A 21,102-nucleotide genomic window follows, 5' to 3' on the forward strand; every position below is an offset into this window, starting at 1 on the left:
TACGTGGCGTTTCACCTGCTTCAGGAATAACTAATACATAATATAGTATGTATGGCAACATATTAAATGGTGGTGCATCCCAACCAATTATTTTAGCGGATGGGGTACTATCTGTTGTACCAACTTTGGGTATAAATATGGGATCCTTTTCTAATGTTCGTATAGGTGATGGATATTGAAATGGTGCACCGTTACCAATACTATTCTTAGCTGTTATAGTTAGCGTGTAAATTGTATTGGGTTGGAATTTTTCCAACACATATGAGGTATTACGTCCACCAATTATATTATTATAATATTTTAACGTTGTAGAATATTCTTCAATATACAAAATTTTTGTACCGGACCACTTCCACCATTAACAGTCCATTTTAAATATATTTTATCAGCGCCTACAGCTTTTACATAATCTATGCTTACTTGTAGCACATCCATGACTAAGAAGAACACATTCCTTTTCATTGCAATTGTGCCAAATGTATTGTATGCTACCCTACCTTACGAAGTCCATAATACATCTTCCACCATATTGTCTTGCTAATAAACCTGCAAAGAAAAACAAGAAAAAAAAATCATACATTAATAAATTGCATAAATGGGCATCGCAAAAATGTGACAACTGACGGCGCGGCCAACGCCGCAGTTGGAGCACACCTTTTGCGATGCCGGTAACCTAGAGAAAGAAAAAAAACCCAAATAAACCCGGTATCCTGCCCAGTCTCCATCATCCATCACCAACCACCTGAAAAAAAAGAAAATACATTAGTATATGAAATAAAAGAAACATATTTATTGTAATAAAATTAATTCAAACATGTTACTACTTACCCTTGTTTACGACAGCAACGCGTGCAAAATCGAACGAATGAAGCAAATTAAAAGGTGAATCGGAATATTTATTTTACCGTTTGCTTCAATTCGTTTGAAATTTACATTCCCTACACTGGAATGTTCATTTCGTTTGATTTTGCCGTTGGTACACGGGTAACCAACGTAGGTATGTATGGATGATACGTACAAGAGAGCGAGAAACGGCAGAGTTGCCATGTTACCTAACTCGACCACCAAATTGTCCGTTTTACGACGCCTCTGTTAGTGTTTAGACACTAACGTTCCTTTTACCCAGAACGACCACGACAAATAAGAAGGTCGAACTTATTTATAAACAATTCAACTTTATTCTAGAAATAATATAACTAACCATCTAATTCATAAACATAAAAAAAACGAAATCCAAATGTTGAAATTCAACGAAAACAAAATTATTTAAACTCCTGCCCGGGAAACCCCAGAACTTCTATCCCTAGTGCATCCGTTTTCGGTGCACGGATAACGCAAAGACGCATACCGCTTCAGACAATCCCCGCACCGGTACGGGTAAAAGTCCATATGCCCATTTAAATGGGCAATCAAAATCGTGAAAGGGCTTAGTGCCCGATGGCACACGCGGCAACTAAACTGCCAATTGGACACTGGACCCTAGTGGGGCTGCCACACCCACAATACTCCTTCACACCCACGATAAAATGTGGAGTACCGCGTTGTGGTCCTCCCGCGTACCCTCACGACAATGGGCGTCCGCCTCGCACAGAGCACTCCGGGGTCGGCGCGCCGCAGCTCCTCCCTCACTACATGCTGCAGGACCTCGACCGGCGCAAAACATGGCAATGAGCCCCTTCGCCGCTCCGCATAGCGGATGTCCGCGACCACCTCAATGGGTTCCGCACCCCCTCCGCACACTCCAGTGTCACACATATATATTGCCGCGGTTCCATTTGACATTGAAAAGAAAAAAGAATGAAAATAGAAAACCCATTAGAGAAAAAATTATGAAAAATCCGTTAGGAATTTATAATACTTACGTTTTACTAGGCTGAGAATCCATTTGCAAATAACAATGTGGTGAGGATAATTTATCCAAAACTATCCTAAATTAATGTACCCTGGAAAATTCCTGTTACTGGTAAACAACAGATGGCAACCCGCAACATAACAACGGCAGTCTCAGTAGTGCTGTCAGACTAAGGGTGAATACCGAAAACTAAATAGACAAAATCAGTACCGAAAACCGCAAAACTTCACAATCGGGACTGACGTGTTTTTTTTACTCATATGGGCATTTCGTGCAGTACCAACCCCCCCAATCATACACGACAAAGGAATTAAAAAAAAAAACCTCTACACAAAAATTACACATTTTTTTTTTACAAAGAAGTTTTTTTATGTTGTTTTTTTTACCTTTTCCGTTTTTGGGTACTGTTTTCTGGCAGGACTTGTTGTTGGTTAACAACATACATTCATGCCTCAAGCGTCCGAGTCCCGAAAGGAATCACTCCCGGAATTAGAAAATTCAACCTTTTCTACTGGCCTAGTTGTACTACTTCCCCAGTGACCTAGTTTTTTTTTTCAAGGAAAAGCAAATACATATATGTGGGAGCCTTAAAGTAATTAAGACATTTTACAACACTGTATGTCATAAAGCGACTGCAGGCGGACAACGGACTAACTGCAGAAACATAGTCATAGTTTGCGCTTGAGGACAGTTCATATGAAGTTGAGTAGTGAATCGGACGCGCCACGGCAAGTAAAAATAACTTCTTTTTTGTATATGCCGAAGCATAAGTGCAAAGTAAAAATGTTTAACTAAATAAATAAATTTGAACTAAAACATGTGTAAATGTGAACTAAAAGTGTCTATATAACCTAAAATAGTAGCGTACAACGCAAAACAATACGAACTTGAAATGTTAATTGTAAAACCGAAATAAATGAAATACAAACAATTTGACGTAATTTTAAAGAAAAGAGCGTGTTAATACCTTTTGAACCCCACATATATGTATATATATATTCTCACGCCGCAAACTCACCATACCAGCTATCAGCTGACCAATAAATACACGACAGGGTTGCATGTTACATTTAGCATAATGGTACGTGCAGATAGAACGCGTCGTGGAAAACGCATCGCCAATCTGCAAATTCATGTCAGGTGATGGTAAATAACGCATCTCTGCTTGGTAAAAATTGTATTTAATATCCCGGGTTAAACCATCCACTTCATATAAGCATAGGCAGGTGGTGGAATTTCGAATTGAATTACCTTTTTCGCTATTCGTCATGAGATGTCGCACAAAATTAATTTCATTACGTCCGTTCCAACCTCCCACGCTTATAAACAAAACAAGTAATTTCGCGCGGCTGGCTTGAAATCACGTCCGTTCCAAGCTCCAGCACACCGCATACTTACTGGTTTTGTTAAAATGCATAAGCTGCTCGAAATCACGTCCATTCCGACAGTACTAACTAATAATCTAATACCTGTTTAGAATATATGCACTATCGCGAGAACAAGCCTCACCCAACCAACTTCACGGCCACTCGGCCTGGCACATCCATAAAATGCCACAGTCGCCCTGAGAGCGATACGACACGTTAGACGCTGGAACGGAGACCTCGGTCTCTTCGTCTAGCCCAGAGAAACCTCAAAAAACCTCGGAGTCTGGAAAGAACTGCAAATCTGGAAAGGAGACCTCGGCCTCTCCATCCGGAACAAAAAAACAAAGGATAACAAAAAAAAAAATTTTTCCAGTCTGGAACGGAGACCTCGACCTCTTCGTCCAGTCTTACTGACCTTCGACTATAAAAATAATAATGGCGGCCACCGTGGTGTGATGGTAGCGTGCTCCCCCTATCACACCGTATGCCCTGGGTTCAACTCCCGGGCAAAGCAACATCAAAATTTTAGAAATACGATTTTTCAATTAGAAGAAAATTTTTCTAAGCGGGGTCGCCCCTCGGCAGTGTCTGGCAAGCGCCCCGATTGTATTTCTGCCATGAAAAGCTCTCAGTGAAAACTCATCTGCCTTGCAGATGCCGTTCGAAATCGGCATAAAACATGTAGGTCCCGTCCGGCCAATTTGTAGGGAAAAATCAAGAGGAGCACGACGCAAATTGGAAGAGAAGCTCGGCCTTAGATCTCTTCGGAGGTTATCGTGCCTTACATTTTTTTATAAATATATTACAATATGAATTTCTATATTTAAAAGTTACGTTTAAACCAGTGGCAAGAAATATTCGCTTATATCTTTCCATAACCGCTAATTTCTCATCCTAGCTTAGGTGGCATGCTGAGCAAGTCGGGCAGAATTCCCGGCCACCCGCGATGCTGACGAAATACGCGATCTAGGTTATGTTTAGTTTCTAAGGCATCTCTTTTTTCTCGTTCTTTTTCAACAGTCAGAGATCATTGGTGGAAAACGATATTGCGTATCGCAAGGGGGCGGCATGTTTAGGCAGGATGCCGAACTTTTCCGCATCTGAGTGCGGTCCCCCTAATGCAACTCTGCAATTCGATACTCGAGACTCGATTTAACTTATAGCCACCCATACCATCACCGCCCTATACATGCGCATGCACGTGTATGTGTGTTTTGCCAGCTCTTATGCACATGCACGTCGGCGTTTATGTGTGGGTGAATTTCCCCTACAAAAACGGAGGATTTTGCGGGCCAACGGTTGTAGCCTTGATACAACCGGCCTCTTGGATTTTAGCCGCCAACCAGCTCACATCTGCCGTCAGCGATCTCTGCCGTTCTTCCACGATTTCTTAAGGTAATATTGTAACGTTTTTATTTCTAAATTCTACATAATAAAGCCTATCTATTATAATGAGAAATCGCATCTTATCTCCTTTCTTTATTCCTAATACAACCCGTTCATTGAGACAGATCCAGTGCGCCCATCTCCCGCAAGGATCAGACGCGCCCCGGCCGAACAGACCATTGGCGTAAGCCTGCCTAAAGGGTCGAAAAGTTTGGCTATAGCGGATAGGACTGCTCGTTTGGTGATATTTTCGCCATTTTCTAGGGTTCCTGCTTTGAAATAAAATACGTCTGAGTGAGCGTTCTATCGTGCTCCCAGGGCTTTTATCGAATTAGCTTCTTCGAACGCTAAGAAATCCTCGCTGAGCAAAACCGTTTTGGGGATGTCTTTTAGGATTTCCTCACAATTTGAAGTCCACTTGCGTAATGGAAAGCCAGCTGAGTGTAAGGCTTCGCGAATCTCGTTTCTTGCTTTGATGGTTGACGCTATTGTGTGTCCTCCAGATAAAATATCATCTACGTACATACTATCTCTTAGTATGCTAGCCACTGTAGGGTGAGTTTGCTGCGTCGTCAGCCAGTTGTAAGAGCGCTCTTATCGCGAGATATGGAGCGCAATTCACTTCGAAGGTAACTGTTTTTAATTCGTAAAGACTAATAGGGTCATTCGGGGAAGTGCGATGGACAATACGTTAAAATTTGGTGCGATTTTCTTTCGCCAAAATTTGTCGATAATCTTTTCGATGTCGCTATTAAAGACGAAACGGTATAGTCTCCATCGTAAGATAAGGATGGGTAGATCGGCTTGTAGAACTGGGCCTGGGAGGAGGATATCACTTAAGCTATTACCGTTGGCCGTAGGGCTCGAGGCATTAAATACTACGCGTACCTTTGTAGTGGTATTTTTTCCGCTTTAATAACGGCGTGGGGGGCAGGAAATAATTATTCGAATCGTCGGATAAGATATTGTTTTTTATTTTGCTCATATGTCCGAGAGTTTCATACTCCGACAATACCCGAACATACTCTCTACCTAACTCTGGATTTTTTATTAGTCGTCCCTCATTCCGGAAGAATTGAGAGCATGCTCGCTTCAGGGACGGTCCTAAATTAATATTGTTAGGGTAATCCTGCTGGAAAGGTAGTGAGACGGTGTATCTTCCATCTTCATCACGTTTCGTTGTTTCTTTAAATAATTTTTCGCAATACCTCTCCTCTTCGTTTAATATTTTGTTTTTGGGTACATTTTCTACCTCCCGGAAAGCTTTGAGTTGGCTGTCTAATGCAAACTTGTTGTAGAAAGACATAATGCTCTTCGTTCGATTCGCTGATTCAATACGACCGGTTAGTATCCAACCGAACACTGTCTCTTGGGCTAAGAGTGTGTTGAGCACATATTTTCTTATACCGCTCATTTTAATTTGGGAATATATGTCACCGCCAAGCATGAGGTCTACGTCTTCGTTGACGTAGATCCTCTTGTCTGCCAAAACCAAGTCTGGGAATGCCTGCATAGTCATTGCGTTGATATGGCAGGATGGCAAATTCCCAGTGAGTTTAGATAGAACGAGAACGGGTGTAGTCAGGCTGAAGCAGGAATCCTCTGGTGAACGTAATTCGATCATGGATGCTTTTTTCACCTGTGCTGACACCGCACATTCAGACCCAGAATCAATTAATGCCCGCGCGGAGAAGTCGGTACCATTATGGTGTACGCGAGCAGTTCCTAATAGCACACATGTGCTGGAATTGGCATGGCAGGATTTGACATTCTGGTAAGTAGAGGAAGGTAGTTGTCCCGACTCCTGTCTTTTCCGCGCCTGTGCAGAAGTTGGTGGGGTATTATCCGCATCTTTGAAAGGATTGCACACCGCCGGTTGCTGAAGTGTGTCCGCATGGAGGAGCGTGTGGTGACGAGAGTGGCATTCGGCACTGTTTTACGAACTGGTGCACCTCGTCACTGTGTGTCCTGGGGATAAACAGTTCAGGAGCCGTTTGTGGATTTAACGAATTTAATCCTTTCTACCGGGGCTAAGTCGCAAAAGCGTGAACAGTTGCGTAATCTGTGCTCCGTAGATTTGCACATTTTATACATTGATTTTGTTGTTTGCTTGGATACTTTTGTTTGAAAAGCACCAAATCTTTTCGTAGGGGTTTCCGGCGATTGTCGCGACGTGGTTGATTTAGAAGTGGCATTCCCTGTAAAACCAGACACGGTTTCAAGTGTCTGAAAACGATTTGACAAGAATTTGTCCATATCCTCCCACTTGGATATGTCCGTTTTGTAGTCAATGCTCTGCTCCCATAGAGCCAACATATTTTCAGGAAATTTTCAAGTAATTTGAAACATCGATCTGATGGGTTTTTAAGGATGCCAAACAATTATTTATATCGCGCTGTAAGGTTTTGAGTGAGCTGCCGCACTCGCTATCCATCTTTTTTAGATTAAATAAAATTTGTAGGACTGAGTTGACGAGAATCCGTTTATTCTCGCATCTCTCACATAGGTTTTTCCAGACTGCTTCGAAGCCTTCATTTGTCAAGGGACATTTCTTTACGATATCCTTTGCTCACCTTGAGTTTTTTGGTTAAGGTGGAACCACTTTTCTACCGGGCTTCGGCGACTGTTGTTTTTGTAGATGGCCGTGAACAGGTCACGAAACCTTTGCCAAGATAGGTAGTCGCCCTTGAATATCTCAGTATCACAGGCTGGCAGGCGGATGCTGTGTTCACGCTCACGATATCCTTCAGGTCGAACCTATCTATCGCTTTCCTGCTTCAATTTGTCTTGAAGTTCAGCCATGTTCGACATGCATCGCAGGAATACGGCATATGCCGCTTTTTGCTTGATCTTGACTGCTGAAATTTTCTTTGCGTAGAGCGTATCAGAGTCAAGTAACTCCTCGAGGGCGGTCTCTGCTTTTTCCCACTTAGCTTGCAACTCTTTTTGCTGTATTGCTAGCGTGTGTACTGTGTGCCGCACTTATGTCATTGAAGTTAGCCTCGAACTCCATCATTCGATCGGCCAACCTAATGTACGATTCCATTTCAATGAAGAAAGGATGAATTTAAGTGAAGGGATATAAACTTTAACAATCTGAGCGAATCACCCAACCAACCGATAAATATACAAAAACCCTATATTTAACGCTTTCAATTTGTTTATTTTTTTTGCTGACTTCGCAGCTTATTTTGTGCCGAAAAGCAGGGAGAGGGGGAGAGCAACAACAACGTCTTTTGTGGAAATAAAGGGGGTCACTCTCCACTTCAAAGTTAAATTGTATTGTTTAGTAAGTGCGCACGCTGATATGAACTCGACGAAAAGTGTAAAAACTTGTGATAAATCTTGTGCAAAAACCAAGAAACTGTGTAACAAAAATTTATTAGAAAAACTAGTGAAATTAACGTGATGCAAAAAGAAACAGAAATGTCGGCAATCGACTGGCGTGAAATATTTGTGAAAGTGAGGTTATGTGCACCTCTACCTTGCGCTGTGTCCGGAGAGCCTTACCGCTGGTGGGGGGACAGAGCAGATAGTCACAAAGAGTCTGAGACAACGTTAATGTGCCGCGTTTGCACTTAATTTTCTTCCCGACACTAATAACTTTTTCACACTTTTCGCAGTTAATCACAGTCACAACGCGTGTGGCACTCAGAATATATTTTATACACAGTTTTATTTTATCTTGTTATAACTAAAAAAAAAAAAATTGTGGCAAGAAATATTTCACTTACTTTTATTTGGCGATATGCTGGTGCTGATGTGGCAAGATGACTTGATGTGTTGCAGTGGCTTTAGCTGGCTGTCGCTTGCTCAGTGGTTTGACGCTGTTGTGAAATAATAAACGTTCAAGCTTTTTGTGGTATAGCTGTTGGTTGTGGCAAAATTCTCCGGATAACTTTTTATGGCAATTTCTGCAATTTTTGTGCGGACAGCTACGATCTTATGTTGTGGACTGTAATTTAGGTGTTGTATTTCAAATTCCTGGTAAGATAGGACCAAATGTTCAGCCGGGGTACGTCTGATCCTTGCGAGAGTTGGGCGCACCAGGTCGATCTCAATAAACGGGTTGTATTAAGAATAAAGAAAGGAGATAAGACGATATTTCTCATTATAATAGATAGGCTTTATTATGTAGAATTAAAAAATAAAAAGGTTACAATATTACCTTAAGAAATCGAAGAAGAACGGCAGAGATCGCTGGCGGCAGATGTGAGCTGGTTGGCGGCTCAAATCAAAGAGGCCGGTTGTATCGAAGGCTACAACCGTTGGCCCGCAAAATCCTCCGTTTTTGGAGGGGAAAGTCACCCACACATAAACGCCGACATGCATGTGCATAAATGCTGACAAAACACACATACACGTACATCCGCTTGCATAGGGCGGTGATGGTATGGGTGGCTATAAGTTAAATCGAGGCTAGAGTATCGAATTGCAGAGTCGCATTAGGGGGATCGCACTCAGATGCGGAAAAGTTAGGCATCCTGCCTAAACAGGGCACGCCAAATCCGTGAAAGCCTTCTTTCTCTAAAAATTTTATAACCTCAACTGAAGTGGCCCTACTCATAGGTTTTAAAAACAAAAACTTAGTAAAAGATCTAAACAAAAAAAAACATATACACTACCATCACAAGTACGAGTATATGGACCCATAAAATCTATGAATAAGCTTAGGAAAAGTCGTTCTGTGAGCTTTAGTTTATCCATCATCGGTTGTTTGAACATGTTTTGGGTCTTATTGGTTCTACAAATTTTGCAAACTTTAACATAGAGTAGACATCTGAAACCATACGAGGCCAGTAGTGTTTTTGCCGTAGTCGAGATAGCGTTTTGTAAATACCGCCATGTCCAGCCGACGGTGAGCCATGAGACGACTCTACCAGCCCCTCTCGCAATCCCGACGGAACCCAGAGCTTCCAGGTCTGGTTCGCTAGAAGATCATCCTCCCTATCGAAGTGCGTGCGTTTGTAAACATAGCCGTCCGATAGACATAAGTCAGGTAATTTGTCGTTGTTCTCGGTCACCGCATTTTTTTACTCCGTATGCTCCTCGAAATCGAAGTACGGCGACTCGAGACAAACGTCGATGGCTCTATCGCTCGTCACTATTTCATCCATGTGCATTCGTGAGAGTGTGTCGGGAACCACGTTTTTTCACCTTTTCGATGTTGAATATCGAAGTCATAACCCTGGAGTTTCAAACTCCATCTTCCCAGCCTCCCAGAAAGTTCTTTCTGATTCATGAACCGTTTAAGGCTGGCATGATCAGTTATGATGGTGAACGGGTTCACTGTGCACACAAGGACTACCACTACTAGGATTGGCTCTGGTTTGGTTTTGGGGTAAGGATTGGGTTTGGTGTTTGGGTTGGCGTTGAGGCTTCCTATCAAAAGCTTCTATCTTTCTCTCTTCCGGTATATCGGGCTTTCTCATTAACTGCCCTAGTCCTACTCTTATTCTCTTTAATAAGTTTTTCGGCTCTCTGCATTCCGCCTTGAGCTCCGCCAACGAGTCAATTTTTATGGCGAAAGTCAAGTTGGCTAGGTATGGCTTGAGATTGTCCTTGATTATGCCAACCAATTCCCTCTCAGGGCTTCTCTTCCGCAAACGGAATGTCAGGTTGTGGAGTTGTGAAGTCGTCGAAAGCTAAAAACAGTCTGTATGTATTTTGAAGATAATAATTAAAAAAAAGGATGGAATCAGACAATCGAGGATACAATGGATTCCCCAAGACCCAATAACCAAAATATTAATGATAATATGTTTGGTTGTACGTACATATGTATGTGTATACAAATTAAAGTTATGTGTGGGGATATAAAACTAACAAAATTTTTTTTCCATCAAAAATAAAATGGAAGATATAAAACTGAGTAGTAAGTATTACACAAAAAAAAAAAACAATTAAAGGTATTCTGAAATTTAAGGGATATGATAAAAAATCCAAAATTCAAATGTATAGGAACTACAATATATGAATGTGTACTTTTTTTCCTATTCAAGTCACTAATGACACATGAAAAAAAAATAAAAACGGCAATATATAACCAGAAAAAAAATTCAATATTAAAGATACTTAAAACTAAATACGTAATTTGTGTGGATGTGTGTTTGTGTAAAACAAAACTTCAAAAATTCAATTCCGGTTGTATGTGCTTACAACTAAAATCAGATGCCAACCCTATTGACTGTGACTAAAATAAAATCAAACATTTTCAAAACGCAACTTAAAAGAAAATATGTTACTAAACGCCAAAATAAAAAAATTGTCGAATTTGAAATTTGCAAAGAAAATTACTTTTAAAACTGAATGTATTTATTTTAGTGTGTACGGTGCATCCTTGGCGAAGGTTCGGTGAAGGCAGTATGTTCGTACGTATTTAACTACTGTCTAGTCAGTTTTCGTGCAGTCCGTGAAAGTTTGGCACATCACGCTCAAAAGTTAGTCCCCAAGAGTGGATGCCACACCTCCTCTCTAACTATCGTGGCGACGACTGCAAACCTCACTTACCGGCAGTGCTGGACACCCGGTAAAGTAGCTTAAGCAGCTTGCCACGACCTTCTGCTAATGTCCGTCTTCTAGCTAAGTGTCATACCAGGTACCCCTTAGTCAAATTAAAGGAACCCGAAGAACGAACCCTGGCATGACCACTCAGCTACTCCTTATACCTTTGACATGATGACACATGGCGACCGCGCGAGCCCAATCGTCCTGTCAAAAGAGGGAAACAGGGATTTGAATCGGAAGGAAAAGTAGGATTTAAAAAAACACTAAGGAGGAAAGTAAAAAAAAAGATTATGCAATTTAAAAGTAACAAATGGGAATTAAGGGAATTAAGTTTTTTCGCCTCGCGAAACCTGACATATTATCACCGACTAAATCTTCCGCGACTTTATTTACAACATGAACGTCCCAAATGTCGACCATTTTGAACATCCACGTCGATGCCACTACGCTACCGACTGTCCTACACCCCAAAATCTTGGGTGTGACGTTTGATCAGGATCTACATTTTGATGAGCACGCAGCCGCAATTGTTCCGAAGATCCAGAGCCGCAATAAAATCCTCAAATCCCTTGCTGGCAGTACCTGGGGAAAAGATAAAGAAACGCTCATTACTACATACAAAGCAATTGGCCAGCCGTTTACGTGCTGCGCGTTACCCATATGGTCGCCAAGCCTAAAAATTACCCACTGGCAGAAGCTGCAGGCCTGCCAAAATACTTCTCTCAGAATCGCCACGGGCTTTCTTCTTATGTCATCAGAACACCATCTACATAATGAGGCGAGAATACTCCCATCAGGGAGAGAAATGAGACGCTAATCAAACAGTTCCTGTTGAATACCCAGAAACCTGGGCATCCAAACAGACATCAGATTGATGAGCCAACACCGCCCAGGGGCTTAAGGAGTCATCTCCGTAAGCATTTTGAGGAAATGCGGCACCTGAGAACCCAGCCGTATGAAGCAAAAAAACACAAGCAGGTCCTTGGTGAACTCCACAAACAGGCGCCGTACCTTTATGCCGGGATTTGCCCGGTGAATCCAGTACTCAAAGAAAAGTACCCAAAACTTGTGGAAGAGGAACACATACTCCCCAGGGAAACGCGTGTCACCCTTGCTCAACTTCGTTCTGGATACTGTAACAGGTTAAACGCTTACCTATCCAGAATCAACCCCGACATACAAAATGTATGCCCCGCTTGCAATGGGTCCCACATGACACCAACCATCTCTTTAATTGTAATGTGGAACCAACGCCTCTAACACCCCTCTCATTATGGCCCACCCCTGTTGAAACAGCAAGTTTCCTTGAATTCCCGTTAGAGGATATTGATGATGATTTGTGATCGGTCGCGGCTGTTAGGTGGGGCGAAGCCCTGCTACAACAACAACAAGTAATCAAGATAAAAATGGAAATTTGGAATTTAAAATAAGAAATAATTAACTAACTGGGAAATGGAAATTTGATCGGGCTATTATCGTTGGGCGCCATTGTTACGTGTCTGACTGTTTGGGGTAGTGAGTAGCGGCGGCAGGCATGTATGCTTGCATCCCATATAATTTTAATAACAATTTAAATTTTCTTAAGTCTACTCCCTAGAGCTATCTAATAGATCGAATGGAAACCAAAGATATATGTAAGGAGAAAAACCCGCTTAAAATTAACTTTCAAGAAAAATCAAAACAAAATTACAACATAAAATTTCAATTCAATTCAATTCTTTGTAAAAAAAGAATAAAAAAGAAAACAAAAGGGTGAGTTCCTTATATCCGTACAAATAAATACTTATGAGCCACCCTAAAGTATTATCCTAGCTACACTATTCAAGAACCCTAATCCCTGACTTACCGCAAACGCACAAGTAAATCCAAAATCAATTTTGGACAAAGAAAAAGTAGGTCATCAAAGTAAAAGAATTTATGTGTATATCAAAAGAAAAGGACGAAGCAAAAGTAGGTCATCAAAGTAAAATAATTTATGTGTATATCAAATTGCCAATGTATGTTTGTGACGCTTTTATGTATGTAGATATGTTCGTTGCAATCTGTTGTTCTTTTTCTTATTTATTAATTCCTGTTCTATTTTTGCAAGATCGGGAATCTTTGTTAAAGATATGTACATACAACTAAACAAGTGTATTTTAATAAATTTTTGAAGTTTTTCTCAAAACACTCACCAAGTTACTCCTTTTCTCCAACGGCGCCGCTGCAGTTGAGTAGCTGAAACAAAACAAGTAAGGACGGGACTGTCTTCGGTTGTGCCGAAGACTTCGTACCTTTCATGAATGGGGTTGAACAATAATCTTATCCAGTTCGTAATCCGATTAGGATGTATAAGATAAGAAATATATACAGACCAATTCTAAATATTCTCGCGGAATTTTGTTCTCGCTGATTTCTTTATTCCCGCAGAAAAATTCTTCCAATTCTTTTCTCCTAGGGAGAAGAAAAATTGGGGAATAGGAAATTCGAATTTTCAAAGTCAGCTGTTTTGTCAATTGAAATTTCGTTGCGCATTTTTTATTTTGTTTAAAAAATTTAAAAGTTTAATTATTGTTGCGAATTTGTTTGAAAATAAGAAATAAGGTATAAACAATGCACATTATTGCATTTCATATGGTATTCACTGAAATGAGTAATGAATTGGTGTCATAGCAACATCAACAGAGGAGCATAAAAAGAAGACGGCGGGATAACACAAATCCGCCGGAGTTGCCTGCATTCATTCTACAAAGCAATTTTCTGGCGGCCAAGTCGAGTTGAGTTCGCCTTTCGCCATATGCCAAAATCTAATTAAGCCTTCTTAAAAAATCCTTGCGCAATTACTATATGGCTGCATCAAATATACAAAGAGCTCTTCCGTTGGTTATGATATACTTTTCGACTTAAAATAATGAATATTGTGGTTGTTGTTGTATTAACAGTGAGAATATTGTGGTAGAATGTAAATACATATTTTAGCACAAATAAGTGTTCTTTCTTAAAAGAATCAATTTCCTTTAACTATTTAGATGCATTCCCTTTAACTACACCCAGAAAAAAACTTCTCCGTATTGAAGAAAAACAGCTATAAAAACGAAGAAAAATGGGAATGAAATGGCACTTAAGAGATTTTATCCTCATTCGCATGGCCAAAATTTCTTCAAAATGAGGAAAAATTACTTGTTTGTTTTAATGAAAAATATGCTTCGAATATAAGAGATTTTGTACAATTGAAGTAAATTATGTATTTAAATCATGGAAGAGTTTACTCTGAAATAAATATGTTATCTCTTACTATGAACAAGAAAATAATTGTTGTAGAGAAATTTTATATAAAGTCAGAGTAAATTTTATACTCAAAGCAAGCAGTATTTTCCTAAATAAAGGTATTGTTTTCTTCCTTTTGAAGATAATATCTTGCTATTATTATTATATATAATAAAACGCTCATAAATGTAAGGTTTTCATAAAAGAAATACTTATTAAACTTTTTATTGATAAAGAAAGAATTTTAAGATGTACATACATATGTGTGAATCGATGAATTTTTAATTCGCTTATTTGTAATATTTCAGATAACAGTCATTAATATTGACGTACTTATATTTAAAAATTATTGGCATATACATAGTCAGTATTTTATTATTAAAAAAAGAATTTTGGTCGCAAAAAAGTTTGACTGTTTACAATGTACGTGTGGATTGGTGGGTATTTCAATTCATTTGCATTTATGATTTTAAATATACTACTTTTTGACAAATAGTGACGATGATACTTTAAGACATTTATTAAATTACAAAATAAAAATACTTCTTCGTTTATAACCAAAATTTCCAATACTTGATAGGGTACAAAAGTTGGGGTGTTAAAAAATATAAAGTAGTCTCTTTTATATGTTGTGCCACATAGTTTAAAACTTGAGTGGCACATACAATGGTCAATACTGTCTTCAGAAAGTATATTTATGATTTTGTCAAAGTATTTTGATGACGTCGCTGCATTCTTTTTGCTGCTTAACGTGTAAGTAATTTCCTTAAAATTAAAAATTATTTCAGAGAAATTCATACAAAATTTCAAAGCCAAAGATAACGTTAAATTTATTCTTGAGGTAATATTTTTCGAATATGATTTCAACTGTCTGTGCTTGGATTCAAACGGCAGCGTCCACAAATATTTTAAAGGACCTGACATTTGAATAATTCTACAATAGTGAGTGAGGAGATGGTGCTTTGGTTTAAGAGTGTCATTGAAAAGTTTAGAGTATTCCTTGTTGTGGAATATAATACGATCTCTTAAATTGTCTATATCCGATTTAGTATATTCAGACAAAAGTAATAAATCTAAGAGCTCTATAAGGTTTAAAACGAATTTCCACAAGTTATCACTCTCATCAACTGCGTCGCCTATAATCAATGGGAAAAAATGAGCAAATGTTAACATTTCCCTTCCCGACAATTTTAATTTAAATGTTTTTAAATTCTGCATCTGAAATGGTGGAGAAGAGTTTCCCACTTCAGTCTCGCCATACGCAAATGTTTGTTTACGAATGTTTAAAAATTCTATATCAAATATCTTTTGTTGAATATAATGTAAACTTATATGGCAAAATCCGTATTTAAAAATGCCTTCAAAGATGTCATGAAGTAAATCTACAGAGAAGTTCTCCGTTACGTGGAAATTATTGACATTATTAAAAATGGAAAACTCTCTTATGCCAGTTGTTTCGAAATCGTCCAAAGAAATATCGTAAGCGTAATTTTGTTTGTTTCTTAATTGACTTATATCTTCAATAAAGGCGGATTTGGCTTCACTTTTATCAATTTTGCAAAATCGGCAATAATGTTTGGAGGAAAACGAACATTGTTAAGCGCTAAGTTATCTCCAATTATCAAGCCAAGACATAAATAAATTCTTTTCTTGCCATTCGATGTTTCAATTTCAATACCATTTCTTTCCAAATCGTTTAATATTTCTATCAACTTATAAAATGATTTGCCATTACCAAATTCTTTTACATCTTGTGACTTAAAAAGTGCGGCTATAAAAATACTTTGAAGCTTATGTTTTATAGAAGTTGGTGCCGTGGGAAAGGAATAATATGCTGCCAAAACTGATGAACTATGTGAACCTAAGGGATTGTTAACTTCGAAGTCGTCGAAATATAGAAAATACGGGATTACGAACTTATTTTTAAAACTTTTAACTTTAGTTTGCCAAATATCACTATTTACAAAATTCTTCAAAACTTCGTTATTAGCGGATAAACTATCTGCATTTTTGTGAAAATGTTCGTACATGCCTGGCAATTCAAAAAACTTTTTTGTTTGAAATTTAATTGGAAATAGCACACCCTTTACCAGTGCTGCATCTAATTGGTTTGTGTGTCTAGTTTGTAAGCTAATTATTGAATTATTGATGGTGATAACTTGTGGACTTTCATATAAATTCAAATCTTTAAGAGTTTTAATAAATTTATATTCTGAACTTAATTGTTCAAATGGATCGCTACATACAGATACTAATTCTTCAATACTGCTTTTAATATCTTCTTTACTTGTAGAATCGAAATTGTTTAGTAAATTATTTAACTGATTCTTCAAAGGACACAGAATCATATTTCTCACATCTTTCTGCAACTCAAGAGTTTCTTTTCTAGGACAATTTTTTTTGGCGTATTGTTTCATGGAAAGTTTGAGGCATCCAATTTTTAGAGTTTATTGGCTCTCATTTAAACTTACTAAGCTACTGAAATTATTTGTACTTTGATAACAAGTATCTAATATTAAGTTAGGTACGATTGAAGTAGTATCACATGAACTGTCGATTACTTGTTCTTCATTGTTTAATAAAATACTGTTATATCTTTTGTTTTCATTACGCATATGTCTACAAAGCGTTTTAAGATTAGTAAATGATTGGTTACAAGTTGTATATCCACATTTATACATATCATTTGGTGATAAGCAATGAATAATTTTGAAATGCTTAAATAAATTTTCGCATTGTTCGAAAGATTGTTTACATACAAAACATTTAATCCCTACTTCCATTTTCAATTACTTTTTTTATATAATTTAATACTGTACACAAAGTACTACTTTTTTCATGTGATTTCAAAGTAAAGTCATAAAAAAATTGCTGGATAAAAAGCCAAATAGATTTGCATTCAAAAGGATACTTAAGATTAAGTACATGGAATATCTTAAAGCATACATCAACACATTTTATGACATTATCAAACTTATAAAATATATTTGCGAAGTAAACAAAATATTCTTTACATTCAAAAAAGTTCTCTCCTATAACACATATTATGGGTTGAATGGTGTCTTTGTCTTTATAATTTTCATCAACCATTAATTTAAGCTTCGATTGAAGCTCAGAATTTGTTGCTGCGCATATCATAAAGCTATTTCTAGAATCTGCAATAGTGGGCTTTACTAAATGTTTCTTGTTCGTTTGCTTGCTCCCTTTATATTTTCGGCTGGCTGGAACTAAAACTGAGTGTAAAAGGTACCATATAACAGAATCCGTTGCGCCTGAAATTAATTTGATCAATAAAATAATTAAACTCATTATTCCATTTTAATACATTGGTTAATTTGTTCTTCCTTAAAAAGCTTCCAGGTTTCTAAACTGTGCGAGTCTTTTATATAAATGTTAAATAGATGGCGTACTGCTTGCGTAAAATGGATCCATTTTTCAAACAACAAATTCTTCTTTCCTGGATACAATTTGTTAAAATCAGCGTCAATCTATAATTCAAATATGAAAGCAATATAACTTTACTCTTATGACTTACATTCAAACTCATTGGGCCTCATGCCTTAAAGAGGAGTATTTGGTCAGATTCGACTTGGCTTATTTTTGGTAAAACGTGGACTTTAAAATACATAATCTCTTTTTAAGCATGAGGCCCAATATATTATGAGTTATACCAATAAATGTCCAAAACTCTGCTTATATATGGGCCATTCTTGCAAAATAAAATCAAGGGTTGTATCAGCCTCCAGCATTTGATGTCTCTCCTCAAAAGTCAATATCCATTTGGTTTCCAATTCATCAAATGGATCGACGTTGTATTTAAGCCACGATTTTTCTTCAGTGTGGTCTGTGAAAGGAATAGTTTAATTTCATTTATTATAAGCGGTTTTTTTCTACGAGTATATGTATATTAATGTTGAAATGAACAGTTTTGTTGCAGTATCACCCGATCAAATGGTAATAAAATGGTGAAAGATATTATATATAAATTTTGGTCTTAATTGAAGACACTCCTTTACCGTCTCTAATCAATGCAAACATTTTTATGTTATATTTCTCACCATTTTTTTACCGCTGGGACGGGTGAGGCTGAAAAATTCGTTCATTTAATTTTTAATGATCACCTTCCACACCCACTCTGAATCCCTCTAACACTCCCCGTTCCTACTTACATGTACAGAAGTTCCTTTCCATTGAGGGTTGTTCCTTTTCATTGGGCTTTTTAGATATAACCCCATCAAACCGGAGTTTTGATAAGGATTTGTGATATTTGGTATATAAAGACCCGCCTGGCTTCTGGCCTTTTTTATGTATGTAATATATATCCTGATAAAGGCAAGAAAATTACATTAATTTTTAAAATATTACGGATTTTTATTGTATACCTTCGATTCGCTTAAAAATAAAGATGTGATCTGATTAGCAAGTGACTCAAATGTTTTTGGATTTGTGTTTACACCGGAGGATATCAAATAGGCTGCAATAGTAGCTGCAAGCAATTTCCTATATTTCGGATTGAGAACTTGTTGCTTACTGTAGTACTCCAAAATATGTTTTCCGTCGACCGATTTATTCAAAATGTCTTCCAGTGTTTTCTAAATGTATGTATGTAAATAAAAAAAATTAGTTCTAGTTATGACGAGATGCAACAAGTGATGGAGAATGTCAACCATCCAGAAATCATGCTGGGATGGACTCCAAATAATCCCGCAAAAGTCCCGAAATGACCCCGACGGGATCCCGGACTGATCCCGAAAACCATTCAGAAATGATGCCGAAAGGGTCCCAAATGATCCCGTATCAGTCGAGAAAAAGTCCCAAAATGACCACGACGGGATCCCGGACGGATCTCGAAAACCATCCATTTATGATACCGGAAGATACCCCAAATGATCCCAAAATACATACAAAGACCATACTCCACTTAATGTTCCGCCAGAAAATAGTTCATCAAAAACCGCAAAAGGGCCAGAAAAAGTGGTTAATACAAATTCCTTTCTTAACGATACATCGTTTCAATCTGATGACAATGACGAAGCTATACCATATTTATGAATGCACTCTAGCACTTGAATTAGTTGTAGATACATACAAGTACATACCTCTGTAATAATCGAATCCCCTAATAATGCGGCCCCACCACATACAGTTGTCTGCAAATTAACACCCTAGTCAAAAGAAAAAAATATAAGAATCTAAAGTATAAGTAAAATGCATTATATGTATATTACCTGTTCGTTTTGCCAATTGAGAAGATTATGTTCAAAAATTACCCTTTGTCCATAATTTGCTGTTCCGAGAAGGGTATCCAAATGGCTTGACTTCAATAGCAACAAAGATTCCTTGGTAAAGCCGGCGTTTATATGTATGTACCTAAATGTAAATAAAATAATAAAACCATTTAATAAACCAATTAATTACCGCGGAAAACGTCAATGAACAAGTCTCCACGTAATTATTTTACGATTTTGTCCAATTCGTCCATTTCTTTATTAATTTTTGATAATTTGCACAATTTATTTTACCAGCTCAAACAACTTCTTACGCCAAAAATTATAGAGTTGAGTAACACATTCACGAGTTCAAAATTGCTTCGTTTTGCACATCTACGTCACACTTGACTGCTTCAGCAAATGAAAGAACGAGAGAAAGAAACAAGAGCTAAAGGAAAATGACGTAAAAGTTGCTCATAAAATACAGCTGAACTAATGTTTACATGCGCAATGCGCCACCTTCTATAATTCCATCATGATGTTACTGTGCCGACATTCATAGAAACGGTAAAATACATGGTTGCCATATATCTTCTTCGACTGAAACGCGTTAGTAAAGGCATTGGTAGATTTCGGGTTATTTAATAACTTCAGTTAAAAGATATTAATATGTTAGAAATACTTTTATAATTTTTCAAGCGTACGTACGCTCAGCGACCAACATTGCTGTACGATTAGCTTTCATGCAGTTTACGCCTCGTGTGGTCGACAGCAAAGCGTACAGATTTCGCCTGCAGCGTCTAATACGCGTAGCCTCGTGTGCACCATGCCTAAGTAAAACATTTCGTTTTTAATTAATTAAATATACAAACATGTAATATGCATTTTTAGATATTCAAAATGAAAATAACGAGTGCGCAACAATTCGAGGTTCTTGACGACAATGAAAATAATGCTATTAGACTTTTTGAATCCTCTCAATGCATAGACAAATATGCATATGTATTTTATTTATTGTAAATATGGTAGGTGGCAACAATGCCATCAAATCGAAAATAACAAGGAAATAGCGTACATCAAAATAAACGCCATGGTTGCATATTTCAAGTAAGATTTTACTCGTTTGAGGGAAATTTTTGGCAATTTGGTGGTATTCAAAATAAAGACAAGTTTTTTTTGATATAGATATGGGCTTTTTTCTCAGTGTAGTGAAAAAACTCCTATGAAATGGCAAAGAAATCTCCCTCTCCCTTACATTCATAATACCTACTTTTCACCCATAACCGGTTTCCGCTTTTTCGAACATTGTTCAGAATAGGAGGAAAGGGAGAAGTGAAAAAACTCACAAGGAATTTTTATTTAGAATACGAGGAATGGGAAAAAACTCGCACGGAATTTTCGTTTAGAATTGGGCTGATAGTGAACAGATCTACATACCTAAACGATTTTTAAGATAAATATAAAATAAAAAATAGGTAGGTACTTTGTGTGAGGATGCTAAGTTTCAGATTTTTTGTGGTCTGCGTGTAAAAAC

The 21,102-nt window shown here is 37.8% G+C and overlaps 2 protein-coding genes across 2 annotated transcripts in view; one reads left to right on the forward strand and one right to left on the reverse strand.

The window, feature by feature from the left end:
• LOC137235468 (uncharacterized) overlaps nt 1–21,102 on the forward strand; it is a 718,941-nt gene that overhangs the window by 668,127 nt on the left and 29,712 nt on the right. The window lies entirely within an intron of this gene.
• LOC137234224 (uncharacterized) lies at nt 14,643–19,890 on the reverse strand. Its single transcript, XM_067757844.1, has 8 exons — nt 19,777–19,890; nt 19,587–19,728; nt 19,458–19,523; nt 18,741–18,950; nt 18,528–18,681; nt 18,030–18,202; nt 17,684–17,846; nt 14,643–17,630 (listed from the first exon to the last, which is right to left on the reverse strand). Exons 5-8 carry the CDS (start codon nt 18,547–18,549, stop codon nt 17,125–17,127), a joined length of 864 nt encoding a protein of 287 aa, XP_067613945.1. The 5' UTR covers nt 18,550–18,681; nt 18,741–18,950; nt 19,458–19,523; nt 19,587–19,728; nt 19,777–19,890; the 3' UTR covers nt 14,643–17,124.

This window comes from Eurosta solidaginis, chromosome X (assembly GCF_040869045.1).
Source record: "Eurosta solidaginis isolate ZX-2024a chromosome X, ASM4086904v1, whole genome shotgun sequence".
NCBI lineage: Eukaryota > Metazoa > Arthropoda > Insecta > Diptera > Tephritidae > Eurosta > Eurosta solidaginis.